Source organism: Apodemus sylvaticus, chromosome 6 (genome assembly GCF_947179515.1).
Source record: "Apodemus sylvaticus chromosome 6, mApoSyl1.1, whole genome shotgun sequence".
NCBI lineage: Eukaryota > Metazoa > Chordata > Mammalia > Rodentia > Muridae > Apodemus > Apodemus sylvaticus.
The window spans coordinates 6903318-6923808 of NC_067477.1; the positions used below are offsets into that span (position 1 = coordinate 6903318).

At 37.3% G+C, this 20491-nt stretch overlaps 1 gene segment (V, D, J or C); it reads left to right on the forward strand.

Moving 5' to 3' along the window:
- Positions 1–9835: 9835 nt before the first annotated feature.
- LOC127686857 (immunoglobulin heavy variable 7-4-1-like) lies at positions 9836–10381 on the forward strand. The segment is given in 2 exon segments: positions 9836–9958; positions 10038–10381. Coding segments are annotated over 2 exon segments (375 nt in total).
- Positions 10382–20491: the final 10110 nt, after the last annotated feature.

Sequence of the window (20491 nt, forward strand, 5' to 3'; positions counted from 1 at the left end):
CCTTCTATTTGTTTAGGGGTTATGGGACTGTTCAGATGATCTAGTTGGTCCTGATTTAATTTTGGTGTTTCGTATCTATCTAGGAAATTGTCCATTTCCTCCAGATTCTCCAGTTGTGTTGAGTATAGGCTTTTGTAGTAGGATCTGATGATTTTTTTTTGAATTTCCTCAGTTTCTGTTGTTATATCTCCCTTTTCATTTCTAATTTGGTTAATTTGGATACTTTCTCTGAGCCCTTTGTTCAGTCTGGCTAAGGATTTATCTATATTGTTTATTTTCTCAAAGAATCAGCTCCTGGATTTGTTGATTCTTTGTATGGTTCTCTTTGTTTCCACTTGACTGATTTCAGCCCTGAATTTGATGATTTCCTGTCCTCTACTCCTCCTGGGTGAATTGGCTTCTTTTTGTTCCAGGGCTTTCAGGTGTGTCATTAAGCTGATAGTGTATGCACTCTCCATTTTCTTTTTGAAGGCACTTATGGCTATAAGTTTTCCTCTTAGCACTGCTTTCATTGTGTCCCAAAGATTTGGGTATGTTCTATTAAATTCATTTCCATTAAATTCTATTCAGTAGCCTTCCTATACTCAAAGGATATGCAGGCTGAGAAAGAAATTAGGGAATTGACACTCTTCACAATAGCCACAAACAGTAGAAAGTACCTTGGGGTGACTCTTACCAAACATGAGAAAGATCTGTATGACAAGAACGTCAAGACTCTGAAGAAGGAAATGGAAGAAGACCTCAAAAAAATGGAAAAACCTCCCATGCTCATGGATCAGCAGGATTAATATAGTTAAAATGGCCATTTTGCCAAAAGCAATATACAAATTCAATGCAATACCCATCAAAATCCCAACTCAATTCTTCATAGAGTTAGAAAGAGAAATTCTCAAATTCATCTGGAATAACAAAACCCGAGGATAGCTAAAACTAGTCTCAACAACAAACAAAATTCTGGGGGAATCAGTATCCCTAAGCTCATGCAACCCTACTGAGCAATAGTGTTAAAAACTGCATGGTATTGGTACAGTGACAGGCAGGCAGATCAATGGAACAGGATTGAAGATCCAGAAATGGACCCACACTCATATGGCCACTTGATCCTCGACAAAGGGGCTGAACACATCCAAGGGAAAAAAGATAGCCTTTTCAACAAATGGTGCTAGTTCAACTAGAGGTCAGCATGCAGAAGAACGCGAATTGATCCATCCTTGGCTCCTTGTAGTAAGTTCAACTCCAAATGGATCAAGGACCTCCACATAAAGCCAGACACTCTGAAGCTAATAGAAGAGATACTGGGTAATACCCTTGAGGACATCAGTACAGGGGGAAAGTTCGTGAACAGAACACCAATAGCTTATGCTCTAAGATCAAGAATTGACAAATGGGACCTCATAAAATTACAAAGTTTCTATAAAGCAAACAGACCATCAAAAGTACAAATTGGCAACCAAAATATTGGGAAAAGATCTTCACCAACCCTACATCAGATAGAGGGCTAATATCCAATATATACAAAGAACTCAAGAAGTTAGACCCCAGAAAACCAAATAACCCTATTAAAAAATGGGGTACAGAGTTGAATAAAGAATTCTCACCTGAAGAACATCAAATGGTGGAGAAACATCTTAAAAAAATGCTCAACTTCATTAATCATCAGGGAAATTCAAATCAAAACAACCCTGACATTTCACGTTACAGCAGTCAGAATGGCTAAGATGAAAAACTCAGGAGACAGCAGGTGTTGGCAAGGATGTGGACAAAGAGGAAAACTCCACTTTTGGTGGGGTTGCAAATTGGCACAACCACTCTGGAAATCAGTCTGGTGGTTCCTCAGAACACTGGGCATGTCACTTCTGAAAGATCCTGCTATACCACTTCTGGGCATAGACCCAGAGGATTCCCCAGAATGTAATAAGGATATATACTCCACTATGTCCACAGCAGCCCTATTTATAATAGCCAGAAGCTTGGAAAAACACAGGTATCCCTCAACAGAAGAATGGATGCAAAAATGTGGTATATATACACAATGGAGTCCTATTCAGCCATTAGAAACAATGAATTCATGAAATTCTTAGGCAAATGGATGGAGCTGGAGAACATTATACTAAGTGAGGTAACACAGTTTCAAAAGATTAATCATGGTATGCACTCACTAATAAGTGGATATTAGCCTGGAAAACTAGAATACCCAAAACATAATCAACACATCAAATGAGGTACAAGAAGGATGGAGGAGTGGCCCCTGGTTCTAGAACGACTCAGTGTAGCAGTATAAGGCAAAACCAGAACAGGGAAGTGGGAAGGGGTGGGTGGGAGAACAGGCGGAAGGAAGGGGGCTTATGTGACTTTTGGGCAGTGGAGGACCAGAAAAGGGGAAATTATTTGAAATGTAAATAATAAATATATTGAATAAAATAAAAAAAGAAAAAAGAAAGAAAAAAATGGCAAAATAGTAGCAACAAAAGCAAACACAACAGAGCTATCTGGAATCTCAGCTATTACTACTGCTGGTTTCTCAGAATGTTCTCTACATTTATGGTCTGTGAAATCTCTGAAAATTGGCTCTCTTTTGCCACACTTTAAAATATATATAACCCTGAGTCTAACATGAACCATGTCCAAAAATATTACCTCTGCTTCCAGAAGTGATTCTATGGAGGTCAGAAAAATTGAATGCTTAAGAATGTCCAAAGTTATTGGTTATGTTTCCCCATCAGCAATTCGGGGTAAATTCTAGTGGTATTATGATTAGAACATTGTTTTAGATTAAGGGAACCACAAGAGAGTTGTGGTTACAATCATTGACACTTAAGTCTAACAAATCACAAGTCTTTCAAATATCCCTGAGAACAGTGTACATCTCGAACAGATCTGACACAACTGTAACTTATTCCGTTAATAAACTATAACTTTAATTTTATCTTCAATTATATTTTGTTCACCTAACTTCTGACATTTGTTCTAAACATATACATGAGTCATATTAAACTGAAATGAGGCTCAGAATATACCTCTGTGGTCACTATGACAAGGATATCAGTGAAGGAAAAAAGCAGATATTTTTAATAAATGACTGGTTTCAGGTATGTTGCAGGCAAAAATTTATTGGGGATGTGTTTGATATACTGGCCAGAGACAAGGGGCATCTGGGAGTGTCCAGAGTAGACATAAACGTGATCCATGTGATGAGATGGAGCCAGAGAGAAGAGGAGAAGGGAATCAGTGAAGCACCGGGATGACCGTTCAAAGGACAGATGAAAGTGACCGTGTAAAGAAAATAGATGAAATATATTTAAATGCAAATTTGGGTGGAGGGAAGCCCTGCCATGGAATTGAAAATTAAGTGTATGGGGTAGGATATACCAGCCAGGAAGACCCTGTATCTGGAAAGGAATGCTGGTTGCATGGAAAACCTGGAGGCTAGGATCTGCTTTGCTACATTAAGTACGCACCTCAGCCACTTTTCCAGGTTTGAAACCTAGAACTTAGAAAATGGGCATTTCTAATTTTCCTGATTCTTTCACATGTCTCTTGTCAAAGACATTTGGAAAACAAAAATATGACATGGTTAATCAGTGTATCTGTCTCCTAAATCAAAATACTCTGTGAATGAAGGACTCACCATGTTCTATTCCACCATCTCAAATCACTTGAGGAAAGTGAAAGATGGACTTCCTGCTGAGGAGTAAATTCTATGTCTCACTACCCAGGTCTCTTTAGTCATTGTGTCCTTCTTCCTGATTATTAACTTTCATCAACTGAATCTTGCTTCCACACATTTCTGCCTTGTGTTGACCTCTACTGAGAGCCCTCACATTAACTCTAGCCTGATGGCAAAGGAGAAAATAACGTCTTTTTCTTCTATAATCTGATTATCAATAGTAAAAATTATCTTAATTGAACAAAGATTTGTGTGAGAAATGCTTGATATCACATAATTTGATCAATTGAACTGAGTTCCTGAAATATTCTTATAGACAATAAGAAAATCCATTCACTAATGGTACATGTCTATTATGGAGTAACTACTTTAACTCTTTCAAAGTAGTACAGTATTTTTAAATTTTTAACAATATTAAAGGAATAGGCATTACAAAAATAGTTATTATAAAAGTATATTTAATTTCTCTGGCAAAAATAAGTAAAAACCTCACATGGTGACATTTACAGACAGCAAGTCAAGGAGTCTATGTATGTACAATAAAGGAAATGTACACCAGTAAAAAGGCACAAAATACAGATTTTAGTTTTGTGAATAGGAAGGGTTGTATTCATAATAACCGCCTTTGTAGACTATCCTCCCACTACACCTCCTACCAAACCCTTCTCTTTCTTTGCCCTTGCCCCTCCTATTTCCATGCTTTCTTATTTGCAGTACCTGTGAGTATTCACAGTTGTGATGTCATTGCTATATATCTCTATCTCTGTCTCTATCTCTCTATCTCTCTCTCTGTCTATCTATCTCTATCTCTATATCTATATCTATATAATAGTTATATCGGCTCTATAATTTCTTTGGTTTTTAATTGTTTTATTTATTTATATTACAAACATTTCCCCCCTTCACAGTACTGTGAAGAGTTCTTCAACTCCTTCCCAATCTCATTTGCCTCTGAGAGGGTGTGCCCCCAAGCACCCAACTATCAACCTACCTATAACCCTAACCCACCTACCTACCCCATCCTTCCCCTACAAACTCCCACCCTGCATCCTGCTTCCCTGGGGCATCAAGTCTCTACGTGATTAGCAGTATCCTCTCCCAGTGAGGCCAGACAAGTCAGCACTCTGCTACATATGTGTTGGGGTCCATGAACCAGGCCAAATATACTCCTTGGTGAGCTCCAAGGGGACTAGGTAATTTGACACTCATGGTCTTCCTATGGGATTGCCATCCCCTCCAGGTCCCTTAATCTTTCCCCTAACTCTTCCTTGGTGGTCCTTAACCTCAGTCCAATCTTTGGCTCTAAATATCTGCATCTATCTTAGTGAAGTCATGCTAAGCTCCTTTCTGCAATCACAACTTGTCATCAGTCATAGTGTCAGGGTTTTGGGCCCAACCATGAGATATATCACAAATTGTTCCAGTCACTGGATGTCCTTTCCTTCAGTTTCTGCCATGGTTTTGTCCTTGTATTTCTTTTGGACTAGAACAATTCTGGGTCAAACAATTAGAAGGCATGTTGCTTTCCACATCCCTCCACTGTGGACCTATCTATCTACTGGAGGTGTTCTCCTCAGGTTACATCTCCCCACTATTGGAAATTTTTTCTAAGGTCATCCCCATTGAGGCCTTATAGCTTCTCACATCCCAGATCTCTGTCTCCCTGTCCCCAACCAACAACAGCTGCATATTTGAATTCATCCTTCTGGATCTTTGGGCTTCTCTCTTGTCTTCCCCTATACCCAACTCTATCTACTTTGAACCTTACCCTTCTCCTCTTTCACCCAGGTTCCTCCCTACCTCCAAATCCCTGATTTTTTGTTCCACCTTCTAAAAGGGATTGAAACATGCTCAAGTTGGCCTTCATTGTTTTTAAACTTCTCACTGTTTGTGGGTTTTAGCATGGCTATTCTGTCCTCTTTGGCTAATAACCACTTATCAGTACATACATACCATGAATGTTATTTTGGGTCTGGGTTGCCAACTTGGAATGATAATTTCTAGTTCCATTAATTTGCTTGCAAAATTTATGTTACCCTAGATTTTAATAGCCGAGTAGTATTTCATTGTATAAATGATCCCATCTTTGTATCCATTCTTCAGTTAAGTGACATCTTTACTGTTTATAGCTTTTGGCTATTACAAATAATGTTGCTATGAACATAGTAGAGCAGTTGCCCTTATAGTATTTTCTAACATTGGCTGGGTTTAAACTGTTCTATTCTGGTGACAAAACTTCTACATCTAACTGAACACAGAGAAGCAGAGTTTTTGCCTAACTAGAGCTTTCAACACTACAGATTAGTATCCATAGCACTTTACCATAATCTGCATGATATCAGAAGATAAAGCTAAACACTAACCGAGTTAAAAATATTTCAATTTGTAAGGCTGGATTCTCAGGGAAGGTTTCATTGCCCTCCCTCAGAAGGACACATTTCCTCCTATACGGCCACACCTATGCCAACAAGGCCACAACCCCTAATAATGTTTCTCTCTGGGCTAAACATATTCAAGGCACCACAGGGAGCAATATGAGATTCCATGTGTTCAGCATCCCTGTCCTAAATAAATGATACCATCACATAATAGCATCCTGGTTCTCTGTATCTTTCGATCTTTATGTAACCAGAATTTTCTATGTACCTTTTGTGTAAGATTTGTATTGAAGATGTATTAAATCTATTTGGACATCCAAGAGTCACTTGTTCTTTACATGTTTCCCTGATGTGCATCTCTGTGATAGTCCCCACTGCAAATAAAAAAAAAAGTTTCATTGATGAGGGCACACAGGATTTTATCAGCAGCTATAAAGATAATGTTTTAAAATAAAAATAAAAATTATATTTGTATTTTGCAGAGTTGACAACATAGTAGTTAAAAGTGTTCTTTTCTGGGCTGCTATTTAGTTTTCTGCTTTGTTATAATGCACTGTACCTTTTGTTTGAATATCCAGCCAATGTGATTATATTTCAGGCTAATTTTATATGATTGAATCATTTTGAAAAATTCTCAGGTATACAAGAACTTAATTACAAATAGCTCAGTGGCCTAGGCAAAAAGTACATGCTAGTGTTGCTAAAGGTTCATAGCAATAAGATAACACTTACATATACATATATATCTTGCGTACTTGCTCAGGAGAAAAGTTCGCTCCTTCAGAAGATAAAGACATGCACAGGGAATCATAACTGGAAAATACTCTGATAGTGAGAAACCTTTGAAACCTCATTTCTAAATAGATTATCTCCATAAATTCTTTCCTCTCAGGGCTCATACAATCCAGAAAAGGTTGAGACAGAAAGACAGTAAGATTCACAAAGGCTCTGGTATATCAAGGGGAAAAAGGAGCATCTATACAAATAGGCTTAAGGCACATATGATCAGAAAGACTGTGACAACATGCCCAAGACCAGGTCAAATTCTAATGCCAAGAGTAGAAGAGAACGCAGTCTACTGTCCCTCAACCAGAATTTTCTCCAACTGACAACCAAAGGAAAGGAAAATTAATTTTTCCAACACAATCAACCTGGTAATACAAACTGTTTTTAACTTAACATAACACTAGAAACACTGAATAAAAATGAACAGATAGTGAAATCACTTAGAACACATTGGCACATGGGAAACTTTCCTGAAGTGAATACTGAGGCTCTAAAAACTGACTAGTGATAAATGGGAATTAATAAAACTGAAAGGTTTCTATAAGGCAAAGGACACAATCAATAGGAACAAACACTCCCTACAAATTTGGAGAAGTTCTTCACTAACTATATATTTGTTGGGGCTAATATCCAAAATATGTAAAGAACTCAAGAAAATGACTCCAAAAGACAAAATAACCTAATTAGAAAATGGAGTACAGAACTAAATACAGAATTCTCTACAAAAGAAACTGTAATAGCCAAGAAACCCTTAAAAATTTCTCAGCATCCCTAAGTCATCATGGAAATTAAAGTCAAAGGAAAATCTCAGAATCCATATTATATTAATTACAATGGCTAAGATAAAAAACTAAAAAGAGAATATAATGTAACGATGTGAAGAAAAGTGCTGGTAGGATTTTGCACTGGTACAGCCACTCTCAAAATCAACCTGGTGGTTCATAAGAAAATTGGAAATAGTACTATCTGAAAACTCAGCTATACCACTCTGCAATATCACAAGGAAATGTGTTCCACTATGATCTTAGCAGCCTGATTCATAATAGTCAAAAACTGGAAATATCTTAGATGTCCCTCAGTTGAAGAATGAGTATAAAAATGTGTTTTCTTTACATTGTGGAGTAATATTCTGGTATTGAAAATGAAGATATCATTAATTATGATGTCAAATGTATGGAATTACAAAATACATCCTGTTTGGTAAAGAAACCAAAAAGGAATTGAATGAGATGTAGTCACTGAAACCTGGAAATCAGCCAAAAGCTAGGCCTGCCCTACATCATCAATACCTGGCAAAGGCTACACCTAAATATTTATATTAAGCCTGCTCTTTTGTTTGCCACAAGAAATCACCTATGATTGTGCCATCCAAGTACCAAGGGCAGAAAAAATAAGGAAGACATGATTTTGATGCATGATTTAAAAATTATCAGATAATTATAATTTTGGCAATTTGACCTGCCACATGTTCAAGTCATAGGGTGGCTTGGAGACAGGGACTTTATGCCTGATAAATAATGTGGTGGAGGCTTCCATGATGCTTTTAATATAATGGGGGGAGCTTTGTCATGCTTTGTCATGATGACTATATGTTAATTTTCATTCTGCACATTCATACAGCAGGGGGTGCCAAAATCTCATGGTTTCATTTGTCATTGAGCAGGTGTGCAGAAGGTCAGAAAGCCCTTCCTCTCAGGCCAGCCCTTCCTCTTCCTTCTCAGTGTGCAGAACTAACTGCCAATATAATTAGCTATTGTTGACTTCCTTTGTCTAACAGCAGGTGTGCTATCAGAACATGGACAATGCAGTCAAAAGTCTGGTCTGACCGTCAACAGAGTTGTTCACATTTCTATTGCCTTTCTCATTCCCACTGTTTTTGTTCTGTCCCCCATTGTAATTGTCTATCCTTAGTCCACATTATCAACATAGAGTCCAGTCCACATTAAACACTACTGTTTCACTTTAACTAAATTACAGGACACGTTGGTTATCACTCCTATTCATTATTCTACTTATGATAACTATATGTTAACTTTTACTCAGCACTGTTGCTTTTGCTGTCTCATTATGAGCATTGATTCTCAAGAATTAAATGTGGAAAGTAAGCAGAATTAGATTCCTTAAATGATTGGTAGTCTTCTTAAGTTTAGAGTATAAAAAAGCAGAAATAATATTAAAGTTAGAAAGGGTCTTGCATGGGATTCCTAAATACCTGGATCTGTCCTGCAGTTTCTTCATGTTAAAGAATAGAATCTTCAGTTTCAAAACTGTGAAATAAAGACAGACTTTTTATTTTAGTATGTGATTTCTTTCACATATGTTGATTTCCTATTGAACTGCTCTTTTCAAATTCTTAGTATTTTAATTATGTTTCTGTGTATTTGTGTAGGAACACCCTCATTGAAGCAGAGGGAGGGGGAATATGATACGGAGTTTTCAGTGGGGTAGGGGGACTGGGAAAGGGAATAACATTTGCAATGTAAACAAATAAAATATCCAATAAAATTTATATTACATTTATAAAATTTCACCAGGAAAGGTAAGTTTCTGGATATAAGTTTGCAGAGAACCACAAGAGTCCAGGAAGAAATTCCATTTTGACTCTGTAGGCAAGGAAGTATTGATGCTAAGGTTTCAGTATGCAGAGAGCAATATGCATTAGAAATGATGAAGTCACAGAGTCTGTGCACAGAGCAGAGCAGTTACCTAATGAGTGGTTGCTATAGGACACAATTACCCTGTTACATGTATAAGGCTCAGAAATAAGCCATGAGACTGTGAAGTGTATGGACGAAAACATCGGGGTATAAACACAGCTCAAGTAGAGGACTTGGAATACTTCACAGTCACCATGAAGTCATAAAAACAACAGATACTTTAAGGCATAGGCTCGGCTGCCTAGGGTCAGGGATCTGTGTAAATCTGATTGTGGATCTGGTTTAGTTCAATATGACTTAGGTTTCCCAGTCATATGCAAATCTATAGAAGATTTGAGAGTAGAAATCTGAGGCTCACTTCATATACCAGCAAGGGAGTGCCCAGTTAGCTTCAAGGAAGCACTGAGATCCAGTCATTGACATTATGGATTGGGTGTGGAACTTGGTATTTTTCATGGCAGCAACCCAAAGTAAGAAATCAGAAACAAATGCTCCACTGGGAACCAAGGGAGTTCCATGAAAATTCACCTCCCTGTGCTCTCTTCTCAGGTGTCCAAGCAGAGATACAGTTGGTGCAGTCTGGACCAGAGCTGAAGCAGCCTGGTGATACAGTGAAGATATCCTGCAAGGCTTCTGGATATACCTTCACAAGCTATGCAATGCATTGGGTGAAGCAGGCTCCTGGAAAGGGTTTAGTGTGGGTGGGCTGGATCAACACCAATACTGGGAAGCCAACATATGCTGAAGACTTCAAGGAACGGTTTGCCTTCTCTTTGGAAACCTCTGCCAGCACTGCATATTTGCAGATCAGCAGCCTGAAAAATGAGGACACTGCTATGTATTACTGTGCAAGACACAATGTGAAAACCACATCCTGAGTATGTCAGAAAACAGGGGAAGGTGGTTCAGCTATGCCCAGACAAAAACAGAAAAAAAACTTTATCTCCTTAATTTTGGACCACGAATATAAGATTACTGACATCAGATAGAAAATTCACATAGTGCCAGCCAGGAATGTTGTAAGTGGTGTTGTGACAGACTAGCTTTATGAAAAGAACAATTACCATTTCATAGCATCTTTAATTTTGGATATAAATGCAGATAATAAGGTATATATCAATATACATATATTAAACTGTTAACAAAGGATTCTGAAAATGGCACCTAAAAAACAATAAGAACAGACTCTATTATGTTCTCAGAGAAGATGAAAAATTCAAACTTCAACAGTCCTATAAGAGAGGGTGAAATTACAGAGAGCACAGCTGTGGTGAAAAAGTTTGGTCAATAAGCTGCTACTATAGACAACAGATGTCCACAGAGAACCATGCCTGCAGTAGTTCTGTTTATTTGCCTCCTAACAAATATAAGTATTTGCAGATAAGTAACACACATTATCAAAGAAGTGGATTTTTGCAGGTGCTCACTGGTATATTACAGTTAAATATAAAAAACAAAATAGGAAAGTATTTGCAAAAAAATAATCATTGGACAAATTATAAGACAATTTCAAGGAAAAGTTAAGATTTAAGAATATATTCCTGCAGGAGCAAATGCTAATTTTCAGACTTGAATATGAATTTTCAGATCTTGGAGATGGCTGTCAAGATCCAAGTTCCCTGAACTCTGTCAAAGCTTCATTCATATTAACTGAATATTTTCATTAGCAATCTTAGCATTTATTAATTTCTTCCTAATTTTGTCCATATGAGTTTATTAATCTGCAAATTCAATCTAGATGAGTTATTGTGTGTTTATTTTAGTTTCAAATGTCCAAGTTACAAGTTCAGTATTTGCCTCCAGTGAAACCCGTTTCTGTTTTGAAATTTCACAAAACACAGACTCACTAATTCTTTGTCTATTTTCAGTCTGCTCTATAGTGTTTTATTTTGTTATAGGAAATTTCTGAGATATTGGCACAGAATCATTCCACTGCATTTTCAACTCCCTGAAGGTTTCTACAATGTAATCTTTGGAAACCTTGTGATAGATGCTGAATACTCAGTATGTGAGATAGCAGATCAGTTATCTGAAGGAACTTATTTCTCCAAAGGAAATTTTCTGCTAAAAGTGATGTCATTTATTGCAAAACATTCAGGATGTATCCTGATGGCCAATGATTATTAGCATTATCCTTCCATTATAGTAAGAGATTTTTCTATTAACTTCAAGCACACCAAAGGTGAAAATAAACTGTGATGTAATTGAAATAATAGTTTATAACTCATAACAAGACTGCAGAGATACTAGAGCCTGAAACAAGCCCTTCCAGACATCTATATTTGTTCCCAAATACAGAATCATGCAACTCGATGTTCTGTGACTAGTGGAGACTGGTATATTTGGTCTTGCAACACTCAGGATTTTCTAGGAAGCAAAGATAGCAGGAGACTATTTCAACAATACTAGGATGATAAATTATGGAAACAAAATAATCAAAAATACGCAACATAGTTGTGCATGTTAACTTGATTTTAATAGTTATTCTTTTAATTATTTATATTTTTACAGTCCAGTAGTTAAACACTTGCTGGTCCACCCTCCCATAGTTGCTAATCCCCTTCCTCTTTCCTCATGTATCCAAGAAGACCTTTTACCCTACCACTGGCCTGGCCAGGCTTCTGGACTCCCTGACGCCTCAACTCTATAGAGGGTTAAGCATGTCTTTCCCCACTGAGGCCATACTAGGGAGTCCTCTGCTGAATATATGCTGGGGCCCTCATATGATGCCAGCTTGGTGGCTCAGTGTCAGACAGTTCTCTGATGTCCAGATTAGTTGAGACTACTAGTTTTCCTACAGGGAACACACACCTTCTTCCAGCCATTCCCTAATTCAACCACAAGGGTCTCGGACTTCAGTTCATTTGCTGAGTGTAATTATCTGCTTCAGATTAGTTCAGTTGCTTGTTGGGCATTTCAGAGGAAAGACATGCTAGGATCCAGTCTGTAAGCACAACATAGCATTAGTAATAGTGTCAGGCCTTGGAATCTTCCCTTGAGATGGATCCCAAGTTGGGCCAGTCACTGGAAGTCCTTTCCCTCAGTCTCCTCTTAATTTTTATTCCTTCAGTTCTTTTAGACAGAAATATTTTTGGGTCAGTGTTTTTTAATATGGTATGTCAATCCCATCTCTCCACAGGATATCCTGTCTTTCTAATGAAGGTGGAATCTACAAGTTCCCTCTCCCCACTCTTTGGTATTCTATCTAAGATTACTCCTTTTGAGTCCTGAGATTTTCTCACCTCCTAGATCTCTGGTGCTTCCTAGATGGTCCCCATACCTCTCACACCCTAGCGTGGCATATTTCCATTGATTCTACTGCCACCCATACCTGATCATGTTCGTGCTTTCCCCTTTCCTTCCCCTCTCCCAAACAGTTCCCTCCCTCTATCCCTCCCTCCCTCCCTCCTTCCCTCCCTCAGCCACCTGTGATGGCTTCCCTCTTCCTCCCATGTGGGATTGAGGCATCTTCACTTGGGCCCTTCCACTTGTTAACCTTCATGAGTTCTGTGGAATTGTATTCTGGGATTTCATGCCTATTTTGCTAATATCTACTATCTACTTATTAGTGAGTACCTATCACGCATGTAATTTGGGTTCAGATTTCCTCACTCAGGATGATATTTTTTGTTTGTAAAACTCATGATCTTCCTCCTCCTCCTCCTCCTCCTCCTCCTCCTCCTCCTCCTCCTCCTCCTCCTCCTCCTCCTCTTCCTCTTCTTCTTCTTCTTCTTCTTCTTCTTCTTCTTCTTCTTCTTCTTCTTCTTCTTCTTCTTCTTCTTCTTCTTCTTCTTCTTCTTCTTCTTTTTCTTCTTTTCTTTTTCTTCTTCCGAGACAGGGTCTCTCTGTATAGTCCTGGATGTCCTGGAACTCATTCTGTAGACCAGGCTGGCCTCAAACTCAGAAATCTACCTGCCTCTGCCTCCCAAGTGCTGGGATTACAGGCGTGTGCCACCACAGCCTGGCTTTTTTTTTTTTTTTTTTTTTTTTTTGAGACAGGGTTTCTCTGTAGCTCTGGCTGTCCTCAAACTCACTCGGTAAACCCGGCTGGCCTCAAACTCAGAAATCCACCTGCCTCTGCCTCCCAAGTACTGGGATTAAAGGTGTGTGCCACCACCACCGGGCTGATGTCCTTCTTCTTAATAGCTAAGTAGTATTCATTTGTGTAAATGAACCCCATTTATTGTATTTATTCTTCAGTTGTGGGATATATAGGTTGTTTTAAGCTTTAGGCTTCAGAAATAAGGTCTGGAAATAAACTGTGTGGAGGCATCTCTTTCTGTGAGAAGAAGTGGAGAAGGTAATTGGGGGAGGGATTTGTAAGGTCATGAGTGGGAGTAGAGAAGAGAAGGGACTGTGATTGGAATGTAATTTAAAAAATGAATTATGAGTTCATTAATTTCTTGCTCTTCCTAGTGTGCTGTTTCCCTCTTTTGTTGGTGTTTTTCATTCATTATCCTTTGGAGGGCTGGATTTGTGGAAAGATATTTTGTAAATTTGATTTTGTCATGGAATACCTTGCTTTCTTCATGTATGGTAATTGGGAGTTTTGCAGAGTATAGTAGCCTGGGTTGGTATTTGAGAGGAAAGGCCATTGGTCCTGTGACAGCTCAAATTCCCAGAATAGGGGAATGCAAGTCAGGAAATTGGGGGCTGACCAGGGGTATGGGGAATGGGATATGGGTTTTTCAGTGGGGAAATGTGGAAAGGGGTTAACATTTGAAATGTAAATAAAGTAATATCTAATAATATTTTTAAATAAATTTTAATTTATATTTTTTCTTTTTTTTATTTGATATATTTTTTATTTACATTTCAAATGATTTCCCCTTTCCTAGCCCCCCCCACTCCCTGAAAGTCCCATAAGCCCCCTTCTCTCCCCCTGTCCACCCACCCACCCCTTCCCACTTCCCCATTCTGGTTTTGCTGAATACTGCTTCACTGAGTCTTTCCAGAACAAGGGGCCACTCTTCCTTTCTTCTTGTACCTCATTTGATGTGTAGATTATGTTTGGGGTATTCCAGGTTTCTAGGTTAATATCCACTTATTAGTGAGTGCATACCATGATTCACCTTTTGAGTCTGGGTTACCTCACTTAGTATGATGTTCTCTAGCTCCATCCATTTGCCTAAGAATTTCATGAATTCAATGTTTCTAATGGCTGAATAGTACTCCATTGTGTAGATATATCACATTTTTTGCATCCACTATTCTGTTGAGGGATACCTGGGTTCTTTCCAGCATCTGGCAATTATATATAGGGCTGCTATGAACATAGTAGAGCATGTATCCTTATTACATGGTGGGGAATCCTCTGGGTATATGCCCAGGAGTGGTATAGCAGGATCTTCTGGAAGTGAGGTGCCCAGTTTTAGGAGGAACCGCCAGACTGATTTCCAGAGTGGTTGTACCAATTTGCAACACCACCAGCAGTGGAGGAGTGTTCCTCTTTCTCCACACCCTCTCCAGCACCTGCTGTCTCCTGAATTTTTAATTTTAGCCATTCTGACTGGTGTAAGGTGAAATCTTAGGGTTGTTTTGATTTGCATTTCCCTAATGACTAATGAAGTTGAGCATTTTTTAAGATGCTTCTCCGCCATCCGAAGTTCTTCAGGTGAGAATTCTTTGTTTAACTCTGTACCCCATTTTTATTTTTAATTTAAAAATTTTAAAAATAAATAAATAAATAAATAAATAAATAAATAAATAAATAAATAAATTATGGTAGTTTCTAGATGGCCTTTCCTTGAGTCTCTGATCCATATTTTGTCTCCATCTTTCCTCCTCTGAGTATTTTGCTACCCATTCAAGGAAGGACTGAAGAATCCACATTTTGGTCTTTCTTCTTCTTGAGCTTCATGTGGTCTATGAATTGCATCTTGGGTATTCCAAGACATTCCCCATATGCAGTCATCAAACCAAGACACTATTGTGGATGTCAAGAAGTTCCTGCTCACAGTATATCAAAAATCTCATGAAAGTAATGTAAATATTTCTGTTATGAGATTCAGGATATAGCCAAAGTAGGATTCTCCAATAGGACAGTGTTTTAGATTCATAGAATACCCAGAGTGAGGTATGGTCTATGTCAATGTCCGACAATACCAAACAGATCCAAAATTTCCATCTTCTTTCTCTGGACTCTTCATGTCAGGCTCAGATAAGAATCAACTATCTTTTTACATTTTTTTTATTACTCAGGGTTTTCAATCTTGAATTCTTAATTTTGCCTTTTTTCAAACAGCAAATTCATCTTCTGACTTTGTGGCCTAAGGATAGGGTTCAGGATCTAACAGTGGTATCACATGTTGCTCAGCTCTATGTCTGACATAGGCTTGGGGAATTCTAGTGATATGTTCTCAGTTTGTAATTCCTAGATTTCTTCTGCTGTTCTTTATATTTGGATTGTTATTAAAGAGAAATCAGGTAAAACTGAACAACCTAGGGAATAAGAATGACATATTATTTATGGCAATGGACAGCATTTGTTCTGTCAAGTCTGGACTGCAGTCAGCTTGATGATATAGAATGTTGGGGAGATCTTGGAATGGTGCATTTTCTGTTGCATTCTGAGTTCTAGTGGACAGTGTCTAAATCTCTGTTATAATTTTGTATGGAATTATTCATGCCTGAGGTTAGCTTCTACTTGAATTTTGATGCAGTAAGGCCTATCCAGGAAGCATTTTGTCCTATAGACTCTGGTCTGTCAGTTCCCAACTGCTGTTGCTCTTTTAATAAACAAAACCTCCTTTTTGTAAATTATGGATAATTCCTCATTTGCTTGCCCTACATCATTTTTGCTTTATTATGAGTAGAGCATAAGTCTTTTTTTTAAATAATAATGACTTTTGTTAAATAATAATGACTTTTGTTAAATTTACATGTTGTTTTTTTCCAACATGTAAAATTTTGATTAGGCAAACTATCCATCTGCTGAGCATAAATACATGTTTCAGGGCCTGACTGACTGATATTGAGTTATTAAACTGCCTCCCTTTATAGGACTAATGGCTAGCCAGGTGGAGGGTTCCAATCTATTCTTTGAATACCCAATTATTCAACTATAGACATAACTCACCATATTGTGTTTAATCTAAAATTCTATGACTAACATGCAATATTCCTTTTGGAATTAGTGCATGAAAACACTAATTTAAATATTCTCTTGCAAATGGGATGGGTCTCAAAAATGTTATTATCTCAGTCTCTGCTCAATTGTTGTTTCTATAATTTGTGAAGAAAGACAATATTGAATTGAAGGTTTTTGTGGGTGTTTTTTTTTTTAATCATTATCCCTCCTCTGGGACCCTTGCCTGGATACAGCAGTTTTCTACTTCAGGCTAAATATCACCCACTGCTAGGGGTCTCATCTAAACTCACCCTGAAAGACTCTGACACTATTATTGATACAGTTATATTTGCAAATGGGAGCCTAATATAACTGTCCTCTGAGTGGCTCTTTCAAGAAGGTGACAAACAAATGCAGAAACCCACAGCCACACATTAGATTGAGCTTGGGAAGAGCTGTGGGAATGATTATGGAACAAGGATAGGATAGGGACTCCACAAGAAGACAAAAATTTTCAACTAACTTCAACCTTGAGGGCTGCCTAGCCCCCCTTTCCCACATATACATAGCAGATTTACAATTTGGTTTTTGTGTATATCCCCCAGATACTGGAGTGGGGGCTTATGATGTGTCTTTTGCATTACTGTGCATCCTCTTTCCCTAATTAGCCTACCTTACCTGGCTTCATTGAGAGAGCAGGTTTCTATTCCTATAGCAACATGAGGTTCCAGTTTGGGTTGATACCCAGGGGACACTCCCCCTTCTCATAAGAGAAGGGGATGGGTGATGGGAAGAAGGGTTCTCTGAAGATGACTGAGTGGAAAATAGAAGATACAATAGGAGTATAAATTGAATAAACAAACAAATAAATAAATGAAGAAACAAGATTAAGCATCCTCGCACAACACCCAAGGACTGTAGCTGAGGATTTCCCACTTCAATTTAAAACAATTCTTTCTTTAATCAATGTGTTTGAAAAATACTTCAATTTATGATATTTCTTCCAGACCAATAGACTAATAATTTATCAACAAACATTTTATAACATGGTTTATATGGAAAACTAAATCTTTATATACAAGCTATCATCCCCAATATTTCCCTATGAGGAAATACTTTTGCTGATTTATTGACAGAAATCCATTCAGTCTCAGTGGAAATTTCCAATCTGTATAAGACTGAAAACTTGAATTTTAACATGGAGATAACATTCATCTATCTCTGTTCATACTATGATGAGGTCACATCCATCAACTATGGTTTTGAGGGTTGAGTGTAAGTGTCAGGAGCTTTTGGGGACACTATATGTGTGATCTACACATTTTGTATAGCTTGTGGTTCTACACTATTACACGTAAATACAAATGAATCTGTTATACAAATATCCTGCCCACAATGTCCATCTGTATCTATATAAGGCTTTGAAATTCTTGCCAGATATATATCCTTCTTTATGAATCACCTTTTATGCTTTGACACAAATCAACAAAGACAACAAATGTGAAGGTAAAAATAAATCTTCTAAAATGATGGGATATCTGTGTCCTTATTTAGCAACAGGTGTCTATATAGAGACACAAATTATTCATTATTTAAAGACATGGTTATGGGTTCTACTAACTGACAGTAACTTGAGGAGCAAAGTTCTGCAAAAGGTAGTTTATATTCTTAACTATAATCTACCATATGTTTATTGTACTTCATTGTCCAAGATATATCCTGTAGGAATGAGAGAGGAGAAATTGGCATAATACAACTTACCAGCACCTTAGTGTTCCAACAACCATAGATTTATTTCCTTTTCTATGCCCTACATTCTGTGGCCCTATAATTCTTTCTTCAATAGTAAAAAGTGTTTATCAGGATAAATGAAGACAATTTCACTGAATTGAAGCTATGACATTTATTTGGTCACTGGGGGTTCATAATACCCATGGTTCATTAAATTAGGATAGAATTTTATGTACGAGATCAGTATTGCTAAAACTATGTTCCTGGTTTACAATAGTCGAATGTTGATCTGACTAAGTTTCCATTCTCATCTAAAGTCTTCTTCACCTTTGTTGCAGAAAAAGCATTGTATTGAAAGCCAGGCTGCAGTTCTGCACTGTGAAGGCTGTGATCATATAGAATCTAGGTGAATATGAAACTAGAGAAGACTGTATATGTCATTGTATGTACTATGACTATGGACTGATATTGCAACATGTCCCTAGCCTTATATTGGGTTATGTAATGAACAGAATTGGAGCATAAATTTCTGTATTGTACACTTAAGGATGATGGCGTAGTTCAGAACAATTTTCCAGGAAGAATAATAATATTTGGGGCTAAGCTGCTAGTTTACATATGAGCACTCATTGCACATTATGGAAAATCTTATTAGAAGAATGATATTTGATATATGTATTTATTATGTCTGTGGATAACCACTGTGGCCTAAGAACAACCCACTATGAATATTTACCCCTTGTGTGTCAAGAGCCTGAATCCACTGGCTGAATAAGATAATCCTGAGGTCAAAGACAAAAAGTGGAAACAAAGAAATAAAAGAAAGAAGTTGTACAGGTCCTAACATGCAGGAGCACACAAGGAACATCAAGGGGATTTTTTGACTCTATCCAGAGGTTCTATTCTCACGTAACCACATTTAAATCACAGGAGAAGATGTGTTAGCTAGAACCCTTGACTTGAAGGACAAAAAAAAAAAAAAAAAAAAAAAAAAAAAAAAAAAAAAAAAACTCATAAAAATCACTGCAGGTAGTTCCTTAATTGTATGTCATTCTACCAGAAAGCTCCAGAAACAGATATGACCCAATTCAAAGTCCCTCACTATCATTGTGAATACAGTTGATCTCATAGTAGTACTATTTCTTGATTGAAAACTAAGACCTAACAAGTTTTTCTTGTGAAGATTCAATTTCAAGGCTCTTCATACTGTGTCTTATCTTTAATCAGTACAGTGGTACGCCCTGGGGAGGAACAGGACTGGAGATATAGAAGGACATCAGAGAAGAGACCTGAAGTGAAGGATCTCAATTTCTCTGCATATTCTCAGACAAGTTCCTTTATTTCTTTGTGGATGGATAATTTAAAATAGTTACCTCATGTACAGAAATATTACATGAAATTTAGCTCATATCTGTCTTATAATTAGTAGAAGTGCAAAAATTTGAAAATTTAAAAGGTTATTTTACCCAGAATAATAATACATAGAAATTATATATTTTAATTTTTCAATATTGCATATAATATAGAATTTGTTTTAGATTAATCAACACCAATCTACATCACTGAAACCAATTTCTTCAATTTAATATATAGAATCAATATTTATAAACTTTGTTACATCTGCTATAATTACCAACAATGCATTATAATGTTCTCTGTGGGCAGATAGGGCAGAGGGGAGTCTATATTCAGAAACATAATTAAATAAGACTGAATTATATAATAAATAACAGTAATTAAATATTAGTCAATTCTTTAATTTTCTCTCTATTACTCAGTTTTGTCTATTTAATATTCTCTCAGAATTCTAATGTCTAATGTTCCAATATAGAGTTCATCATACAGCACCAGGTAAAGAAAACAAAGCCTCACTATGTTAATGAAAAACAGTCCAAGACTGATATTACACCTCTTGCAGAGGTGCCCAACCCTGGATACCCAGGTCTTCCTATTCATTGATAGCACTTAACATGGACCACTTGCCAAGAAGTTATATGTAAAAGAAAACTTCCTTGTTTTCAATATTTTGTAAAAATATATTTTGAGAATTTCTTAATCTAAGTACTACGCCCATCAAGACCTCCTCCACTCAAAATCCTCTCATATATATATGAACCCAATTTCAACACTGCTCAGGTAGCTAAAAACCTAAGACTAGTTTGCCTAGTGAAAGGCAAAATAGTATGGTTCTGCCTAAGAAAGT